This window comes from Musa acuminata, chromosome BXJ2-2 (genome assembly GCF_036884655.1).
Source record: "Musa acuminata AAA Group cultivar baxijiao chromosome BXJ2-2, Cavendish_Baxijiao_AAA, whole genome shotgun sequence".
NCBI classification, from domain to species: Eukaryota; Viridiplantae; Streptophyta; class Magnoliopsida; order Zingiberales; family Musaceae; genus Musa; species Musa acuminata.
The window spans coordinates 32420753-32431019 of record NC_088339.1 but is presented as its reverse complement, the minus strand read 5'-3'; the positions used below and the strand labels follow the sequence as shown (position 1 = coordinate 32431019).

At 41.9% G+C, this 10267-nt stretch overlaps 1 protein-coding gene and 1 pseudogene across 1 annotated transcript; one reads left to right on the top strand and one right to left on the bottom strand.

Annotated features, from left to right (window-relative positions):
* Positions 1-1012: 1012 nt before the first annotated feature.
* LOC135606134 (protein FLOWERING LOCUS T-like) lies at positions 1013-2415 on the top strand. The gene is made up of 4 exons (XM_065096955.1): positions 1013-1412; positions 1499-1560; positions 1658-1698; positions 1943-2415. The coding sequence occupies exons 1-4, from the start codon at positions 1140-1142 to the stop codon at positions 2179-2181; spliced, it is 615 nt and encodes a 204-aa protein (XP_064953027.1). The 5' UTR covers positions 1013-1139; the 3' UTR covers positions 2182-2415.
* On the bottom strand, positions 2384-9849 carry LOC135606133 (protein GRAVITROPIC IN THE LIGHT 1-like; annotated as a pseudogene).
* Between the last annotated feature and the right edge of the window lie 418 nt (positions 9850-10267).

The following is a 10267-nucleotide window of genomic DNA, read 5'->3' as shown; positions in this document are numbered from 1 at the left end:
ATATATCGATTTATGACTTTTGTGAAGCTCGAACAATTATAACGAGGATTTAATTCTCAATGTGTAGTACTATAATCGACACCTTTCAATCACAAGTCAATCAATTTTCTTAAGACAAAAAGTAAAGTAGTGGTATGACGATCGAATAAGCAACACAGACGAGAAGACGTTCTATGGACAAAAGGGGGAGCCTTTCAACGTTTCTACAGACATGTAAGAACAAAATGATCTCTCTCTCTCTCTCTCTCTCTCTCTCTCTCTCTCTCTCTCTCTCTCTGTTGTCTTCCTTTGAGCTTACGGAGCTGATGATGTCATTATAACATGATGTTTGAGTTCGTCGTGTATGATTCGAAGGAAATTGAGAGCTTCCAGGCAGCTCAGGTAGACAATGATGTGGAACATCCCATATGCTTCCTTGGCGAACAAAGACGACATCCGAATAAGAATGGAACCTTGGAATCTGCATTTGTCTTGAAGGACGCTGGCTTTCTATCCCTTCCGTAGATGCAAATTCTTCATCATCCTCTCAGAGCCATCCTCTCCTTTTCTTGAGACACCTCTGAAGGGACGACTCGCGTTTCTTTCTCTTGTTATCTGCCACCTGCCATCAAGATCGAGACCGAATATTTGCTACAACTCGAACCAAATGAGACCTGCAACTATTCCATGTGTTCTCTCTCCGAATGTCGGATGATATAGGTCGATTAGCGGGCTTGTTAGTTTCGTCAAGATCGCGAGTATGCTCATCATCCGGCTTTACAAGGGATGGGGTAAAGGTGTGCGGAAAGGGCAGCTTGAATCTTTGTGCCCTTTTCGCCTTCGCTGCGTGAATGCATCATGGAGTCTGCGATGCATCTGGTGCGGTGCTGCTTCTTGCATGCACGATCGATGCTGTTGTTCTGTCTTCGTGAATGATCAGATGACGACAAAAGGTGGAGGTGCATGCAGAAAGATAACATTCTTAGCCCACCCACCCACCCCGTCCACTTAAGGCCCACTCTCCTTTCGTACACCCGATAATTGCATGAGAGTCTCCGGTCACAAAAGCAGATTCCTCAACGATTATCGCGGCGGTGAAATGTGTCTCCTGCTTTCTGTGCGCTCTTATCGTCCTGCTCGATACTCCGCGTTGGCCTGACATGGAGCGGAGCTCCTATAAAAGACCGCCTGAACACTGTGTTCTCATCGACCTTCGTCTGGAAAGAAGCTTCGGTCACAGAATGTCGAGGGATCCGCTAATCCTGGGCCATGTCGTGGGCGATGTGTTGGACCCGTTCGCTCGATCGGTGTCGCTCGGTGTCATGTACAAGAACAGGCTGGTCATCAATGGCAGCGAGTTCAAGCCGTCTGCTGTGGTCGACAAGCCTCTTGTTCAGGTTGGAGGAGACGACCTGCGCATCTTCTACACGCTCGTGAGTTCTTCTTCTTCTCACAGATTGCACCCCGGTTCCGCCTCGAACACGTTAGGTGAGTCCCTTAGCGCTCTTGTTTTTGGCAGGTGATGGTGGATCCCGACGCCCCCAACCCGAGCAACCCGACGCTCCGGGAGTACCTCCACTGGTCAACTCTCTCTCTCTCTCTCTCTGTGGGAGGTCGGAGAAAGAAAGGCATGTGGCTGGTATAGAGCTGACGGATCTTTAACTGATGGCTTTTGTAGGTTGGTGACGGACATCCCAGCGACCACAAACGCAAGCTTCGGTGAGTGACGTACGATGGTGAACAGTTCCCAAAAGGCTCGAGTCGCTTCTTTCTGCTACGATCGCACATGGAAGGGTTTCAACCTCGAGTAGGGGAAGGATTTGAGATGCCATTGCCACACCACACGACCATCCCATGGATCGTGTGGTGCATGTGCACGCCAACATGACATCGTTCCTCAGATTCCTCTATATGTATCCTTGTGCTTAATCTCCCTCAATTAACTGTGATGTTGGTGACACAGGAAGGGAGATCGTGTGCTACGAGTGCCCCCGGCCGGCAGCAGGGATCCACCGGGTGGTGTTCGTGCTGCTCCGCCAGATGGGAAGGGAGACGGTGTTCACGCCGGAGTTGCGCCACCACTTTAGCACAAAAAGGTTCGTCATGGAGCATTACTTGGTGCCTGTGGCCGCCACCTACTACAACTGCCAAAGGGAGGCCGGCACCGGCGGAAGAAGGTTCATAAGAGATGACCGATGCTGAGAGCAATATATATATATATATATATATATATATATATATATATATATACACTAGAAAAGCTGTATTAGCGTTTCAAGGCATACATCCAAGCAATCGCAGTATTATCTCTCATAACCACATATAGATTCTGACAGAAGCAAGAGTCTTTGGCACAAGCAGCACTTCCATGTTTCCAATATGTACACTTGTGGAATACCAGAACTGATAATTAAAGTAATCCACTTATAAAGTGAAGTTTAATCTGTTCAAACATTTAATTGCCACTCTCTGTACATAAAAACCAAAGATTAGGGATCAATATGCAATGCAGAACAACAAGGATCACTTTAAGAGACTAAATTTGCAGCTAAGGAATGTTTCTTGGTTCAAATCTGTATCATGTTGACTTTCTATCTTAAGGACTAGATCAGCAAGAGCAAATATAGAGAACGGCTGCAGGAGGCCTCGGATGTCTGATGCCTTGGCAGGAGCACTGGAGAAGCAGGAGTTTCGTGATGTTGAACAATCCACAAATGCACCTGCAGTAGAGGAAACCCAAATGCCATGTTACAAAGAATAGACGGTTCGGAGGTTTTCGATGGAGAACAACCAGAGCAACAATGTAGTGTTGAGTATTAAACATGGCATCATCACCAACTAGAAAATTCCAATCAGAAATCGGCATAAATTATTTTGCTTTTCAGCGCATGGCATTTCCTTCCATTTTTTACTTCTTCAAAGTGCATGGAATGGGAATGCAGGGAGACCAACTCAAGAATTTGCTAATTTCAGGAGTCATGGAACCATACAGCAACGCAAAGGAAATGAAAAAACAGATTTTGTTTTGAAAATTCATGATAAACATACAGTAAGAAGCAGTTCTTGTTAATCTGAAATCTCTAAAAAAAAAGACTTAGGAAAAAATATATATATGCACTGTAAAAAATAAGTCAATAAATATTATAAAATTGCAGTCCAAGCAACATTAATATTTAGAGCTAATTCATATAGAGGGGTGCACACTCTTGTAGTACCACCCTGTCCTATCAACAAGCACCAAGGTGTTTGGAAGCCAATCCAAGTTCAATGAAGAAGAATCCTCAATTTGATTCGACCTATATCAGCAACTAATCTGAAAAATATAATGACTAGACAACAATGATCGTACTGTCTTAATTCGCAGAAGCAGGTCGATGTTAGGACAACCCATACCTTAGCTACAGCTATAGGCACCATCATCTGCACATATATCAGCCACAGTCACACATCAAACAGTGCCAGCAGCTGCACTCAATCCTGAACCAACTGATAAATAATGCACATTTCCACTAAAAGTTCTGATAACCTATTTGTTTCTCGGGACAATATATAATCAGTTAGCTTGCCTCCATCCAAGGGGAGAAAAACTCAAATACTCATTTCGCTCATTCATCTCATGATCTCAAGAGTCTTTTCAAATTAATAATTTGTTAAAAATTAAAACATACATAGGGAAAGAAATGAACTGACCTGGGTCTCCCATCCAAAACCAAATGAAGAGAGATGGCAGATGGTGGAAACCAGGAACCATCCTCTCTACAGGTCCCAACTATATAGCCATTATTCGGACATTTACAGCAGTCAGTATTACCAGACCTTTTGCTTGATCCGAAATAGCATCAGGGATCAACTTCTCCAGTGGTCTCATCAACCCCACCTAGCAATGATTTGTAGCATGATGTTAGTTTCTACTGAAGTGATTCGCTACTATTTTGCAAAAAATAGTATGCATGATACATAATTTTAACTATATCTCATACAAGTATAAAAATCAGATTGTAATATGATAAGTCCCAAAGGGAAATAACCTCTAACATTGAACCACTGGCAGCTGGCTCATTCTTGCTCAAGGATAAGACAATAGTAAGCAAGTTCATAGCCAAAACTATCAGCAAACAAAGTCACTTTCTACAAAGCCAAGTTATTTAGAGCCTGATGCTGAAACCATAAAGATACCATGCGCTGATAAAAAAAAATTCAATTAGTAAATTTCATAACATTCTTGGTCTTATATCAATTATCTGTAGGTTTCCCTCTCTTGTATGGATAGGAATTCAAACTCTTTCCATGTGTATGCAACTGACCTGATGTGCCATAGAAAAGTCCTATTTGGAGATTGGAGAAAAGGGAAGGCAGAAAAGGAAAGAGACTGCCTTTGGCATTAACATGAACACTGATCTAAAATTACAGCAAAGCTGCTGATAGAATTCCATAAAGGAAACTGGGATACAGTGTAATCAATACAATTAATTAAATAATTTGCAGCAATCCATTACTCTAAACTGCACGCTCTAACTTATAAAGTTACTAACAATTTGTTATGCTTCAACTTCAAAGTAACTAACAGGTTGATAAACAGAAGCAAAAAAAGATGAAATTTGGTAAGTATTAACCAGAACAACTTGTACATTGAAACTTCAATTTTGATGAGACAGTATAAATTGCAGCTGAAATCCAACTAAATTACAGTTTCACCACCCAATATCTTCCCAAAGTTGAACTTTGGGGTTCCCAAACTCAAACCCATCATGCCAAAGGAAAGAAATCATTAAGAATAAGAAAAGAAGCCACAACAAAAGAATACGATCTGCGTCAATAAAAACCCTCACAGATTCCCCCATCATCAAATAAAGCCAAGACTTGGAAGTGATGGATGATTTAAAGAAGACAGACGCAATCGATGAAAGGCACTACCTTGGGGGACGAAGAGGACGAAGAGGAGTATGTCCACCGCACTTCGACTGGTGACATCAGAAATCCTAGAATTGAGCACCTCCAACAACTCTTCCTAGGCTTGTATTGCAGGGCAAAGCTCATGACACGGCTGGGCAATCTAGGGTGGCAGTCTGAAATCGAAAGGGTATTTGGGGAGAGCACTCGATGATACGGCCTATGATACGATGTGATGGGTAAAGAGGTGAACCAAACCAGAAATCCGAACTGACTTGACCCAATCTATGCATAATTAATGGGTCAAATTGGTCCTACACAGCTCCAATTGGATCTCTAATCTTAAACCTAATATCCTTTTGACATCACACCAACTTTGCCAACCAATCCCCCTAACACAACAAACAACTAAATTTAAGATCGAGTATATGTTTAAGATAGGCTTCTATCTTGGTGAACAAGAATCAATCCAACACAAGAATCTAACAAGAATCAATCTAACAGATCAGATGAATGCTACAAAGGATCTAATAAAGGTCTGACTAGTGATCTAATAAACCTAAGTTTAATCCAATCAAAGGTCAATTTGATTTTGATAACTATGCTTTACAGTTGTAGGAATCATCATTGATGCACTACAAAACAAAAAACATAAAATGTATACTCAACCTTTCATTCCCAACATAAAGAGATTACTTTCTGATCTCTTAGATCACAAAGAGACCATCTTACTATTGTCCATAAACCGGCAGTAGGCTACCAGTGGCCACTGAGCCACCAGCAGCTGAGAGAGCACCAAAAGAAATGGTTCCTGAAGGGAAACCATGCAACCTAAAGCAGACTGGTGCATGAATGGCCTCACATCTAATTCAAATCTAACATACCTCCTCTCCTCTTACACCAACCTCCACTAATCTACCATCAGAAATCAACATTGGATACTCTATGCACCATTGATCGACATCTAATCTGTCATTACAAATATCAAATACATAAGCTCAACAGTTACTTGGCCAAAGAACAAAGAGACCATGCTAAGCTACTATTATACTCTATTCACAGGCATTGATCAAGAACTTTTCTTCTTTTTCATCTCATTACTCTCACATTGCACTCTCACCTGATAGATATCACAGCTCTCTGGTGCACCAACGGATGGCTAGCTGATCGCAACATGACTATTGATTGTTATTTGAAGCTGCTGAGGAGAGGTAGACCTTGCATCTGAACCCAGATACGACTGTGAAACCAACCAAGGCCTGAATGAGTCTGGTGGTTCCCAAATCATTGTTGTTATCCTCCACAACGCTCTCCATGTAGACCTCGGAAAATCGTCTCCCCCGCTGCACCTGGAAGATCAACTGGTCTGACTCCCGTTCAAACTAGAAGAACAAGCAGTGGAGGAGCCACATTCGCCTCGCCATCTCTGTGAACGCAGAAAAGAATGCTGAGCTTGGGAAGTCCTGGAGCTCACCATGGCCCTGTGATCGAGATTGAGAAAGAAGCACAATCCCATCCTCGGATGGACCAGTGCCAAATACTTCACCCTGAAAAAAATCATGATCGCTGAGTGCTGGCTCAGCTTTTGAATCTGTTCAACATATCTCAGCTTAGTGAATTCATCAAAATACTTGCAACAGCCCCACATCGACCGGTCTTCCTTGGCAGCAAGATTGTAACTTTTGTGCTGGAAATTAGAGAACATCTTCTGGCAGATATAGGACTGGAAAGCAAAGGTCCGATGAGCAGGCTTGTTACTGCAGAGCACATCAGGTTGGATTGCACCGACAGCAGCACTGAGGTCCCAGTCAGCTGACTCCATTTCCTTCATCATTAGTTTAACAAAGGATCAAATGGATTTGAATGTGAACCGGAGGAAGGCAAGGAAATCGGTGGGATTTAAGCCAGAAGGGTGTAGGCCATCCAAGCCTGAGGATGAGGGAACAGGATGCAGCTTTGACTCCAAAGCTTAGTTATCCTTTTCTGACTCAATGAGCTCAGCCTGAAGCAAGGAAATATCAGAATCCTTGAGCTTGAGGTCATCTTCAAACTTGTTCATGGTGATCTGCTAGGTCTTGATTAGGTTGCGCTGCTCTTCAATTTAGGCAGCAAGTGCTGACTGAGAGCAAGTGGGATTAGGGATTATGTAGTGGTTGCCAAAGTAGGAATGCCAAAGCTCCGAGACTTGTTTGAGCACAGATACAATCGCCAAGTCAGAAGACTATATCAAGTCAGGATCATATGGTGACTGTGCCATCTGGAGCTGGGCATAGGCAGCTTTAACAGCAGAGACGCTTACAAAGAGGTTAGCAAGGAGGGATTCCATCGCTTCTTTCTCCTTCGAGGAGAGCTTCCATTGCTGCTTCTCATGCTTGACTGCATAGAAATCACCGCTACCCTTTGACAGGATGGTGGAATTATCACTCAAGTTTTGTGACAGCTTAAGCTTATGAATTGAGTAGTCATCTTCATCAGAGGCCATGCCAGCACCATTGGCAGAGCTAGTGACAGAGCAGCAGAGATGAAAGAACTTGTTGAAAGTCCAAACTAATGTTCCCAGCGTTGGTGGTGGTTTCACTCTTGACGACTCCATGTCTTCCTCTGATTCAAGATTAAAAATAAATAAATAAATCACCAAATTTAAAGCAAAGATGGCAGAAAAGGGAAGAGGACTATGTCTAGCAGAAGGCTTTTTTATCCACAATAAGATGTTCTACTTTAGAGGTAGACTTTTTAGGGTGGTCTCCATTCAACTTTGAAGAGAATATGCATATAGTAAAGCTAATAGGAAGAAACAAACAAGAAACCACAACAAGAATATCATTACTTTCTGAAAGTAGGAATACCATCGATATCTTTGATTAAAAGAAAAAGAAGGAATTTAATTATTTAGTTGAATATGATTGTTCTGGAACATCAGATTCTCATAATTGACAGAAACACTGAGCACCATCCCCATGTTGGGGCAAATATACAAATATCAACAGAAGAATACAAACAAAAAATAATAATTGAGAGAAAAGCTTTGGTTTATATAGAATTAGGTGGAAGAGGAATATAAAATAAGATAGCAGTGGGTTATCACATCAATCAGCATCACATATATCTTTTACCTTCTTTATATGAGCACTGAAAAAGTTTTGAGCAAGGTGTCAGTATCATTTGGGATATGTTGCATTGGTTACATCTGAATGAGGATAAACTAGAAAGTCTCAGTAGTAACCAATACAGTACTGATATTGTGACCTATGAGCTGCCATAAGCAAGAAGAGGTTTAACACATTATTTATTTTAATGCAATATGAAAAAAAATCAAAATTAGAATATGTAAAGAATGATATATCCAACTATGCCCGATAAACAGGTCCATTTGACAGGAATTTGAGAGAGTTGAGATGATATAGCAAGGACATACAATTTGGCACGAGTGGAAAAAGACTAAAACCAGCAAATTGTGTGAAATATAACAAAAAGTGGAAGTGGAGAAAAAGTTCATCGTGCAAACAAAACTACGTGGTAGTCCACAAAAATTAGGACAAGACAACAACTTTGATTAGTTCATGCTAGGCTCAGCATATTGAGCTCTGGTCCTACCTAACCTACACAAGTCAACTAGAACACGTCTGCTTTTACTTTGACATATTCTCACACTTAATAATAAGCATGTAATTTACTTAAAACCTCTTTTTACGATGTTAATGATGCAAAAGAAAGTAGCCTACAGATTCCACAGTTCTAATCAATTATAGTGACTACGTAAAGACAATGATACATATTTGATTGGGTCCCTTCAGAAAAGTCTAAGGTAGACTTTTATCTCATACTCATTCTCAATCTACTGAGCCAATGGGCCAGACTTCACCATGATATAGACCATTACGATGACAATGAGTGCATAAACTGTTGCCTTAATAAGTTTGAAGTTTTTCCAACTCTCTTAAGCTCTTTAAAGAGAAGTGCTTTCGATTCTTTGCTCCTACATCATAATTACTCAAACCAAGGAATCAATTTGGTGTTACTGTTTCTAGGATGCATCCATATGACAACACAACAAGATTTCCCAATACTGGCCCACCCACTGCAACACTTCATAGGTGAAACCAGTGTCACTTGCGACAGCAGCACTTCCAGGCTACTAAGCATTGGCCCATGGACCAAATGAACAAATCTTCTATGGGAGAAGAGACTAACCCCAGAGCAGAAAGCAAAGCTTAATTAGTGCTAGCAAACAACAGATTACTACATTTTGTATAAGCACATCTACACTTCCGCTCACCTCTCTTGGGCCCACACTGCTACCAACACCCCTTCTCAAATCTCATGTACGTAGATATGCATGTATGTGTTATGTACAGAACGCGCACACAAGATAAATTTCCGATGTGTATAAAAGTAGGCAAAACAGCTAAAAAGAAGTCACTGGACATGCAAAGATTCAAAACCTATCAGGACCAAAAATGCAAAATCCGATTTTTGAGACAAAAGATGAGGGAATAAGGTCGGAGTAAAGAGAAATGTCAGATTTTTACCTTGTTCTCTGCGAAAAGAACCAACTTTATTAGGGATTAGGAGAAGAATAGGCTGTTAATAGGGTTTATCTGAACCCAAGACGTAGAATAACCCCGGGAAACCCTCAGACGGTAACGCGTGAAGAAGCCGAAGCAAAGGGCCTTCTCATCTCTTATCCCCCCTCTCGACGCTCATCGCCATCAGATATGATCGCATCGCAGCTGGAGCAATCATTTAGAGGGGCGTCGCCTCAAGTACAACACCGCCCATTCGACTGGCCACGAGCGAGGTTAGTCAATGACGAAAACGACCCCAAGATCGAACTTTTGAAATGGCCTTCACCATCTTCTTCTTCAAAACAGACGCCCGTGGCGAGAGATCGAGATCAGGAGCGAGAGCGACAGACAGCAAACAACAGGCAGGGGAAGGACAGGGAAGGGAGCAAGGTTGGGAGGCGGGCCGTCGGAAGACAAAAACACTAATTACATATTATATTAACCCGTGTAATTAGATCGTTTAACATTTCAATGTTTAGATTTAAAAAATTTATATTAAAATTTGTATAGCTATGAATGATTGTTATGATGTCGGTGACAATGACGTGATGGTTTATCTTACTAAAATCGATTTGATATCGACAACGATAAGGTATCTGTGTAATGAGGAAGGTGAAGCATTTGTGTTGACGTGAAAGGAGAAAGAGGAGGCAGATGAGGTGACCATCATGATGTTGTGCTCAAATCATCGGATGATCGCTTTGTCCAATAGCATTCGAGGAAGGGGGTGGTGGGCCACGAGAAGCAGGGAGAGATCATGAGCGAGCTCAGCGAAGAGGCACGCTTGCTTCGAGCTCTTGAGCTTTCGTCGGTGCACGAACGACACGTACAAC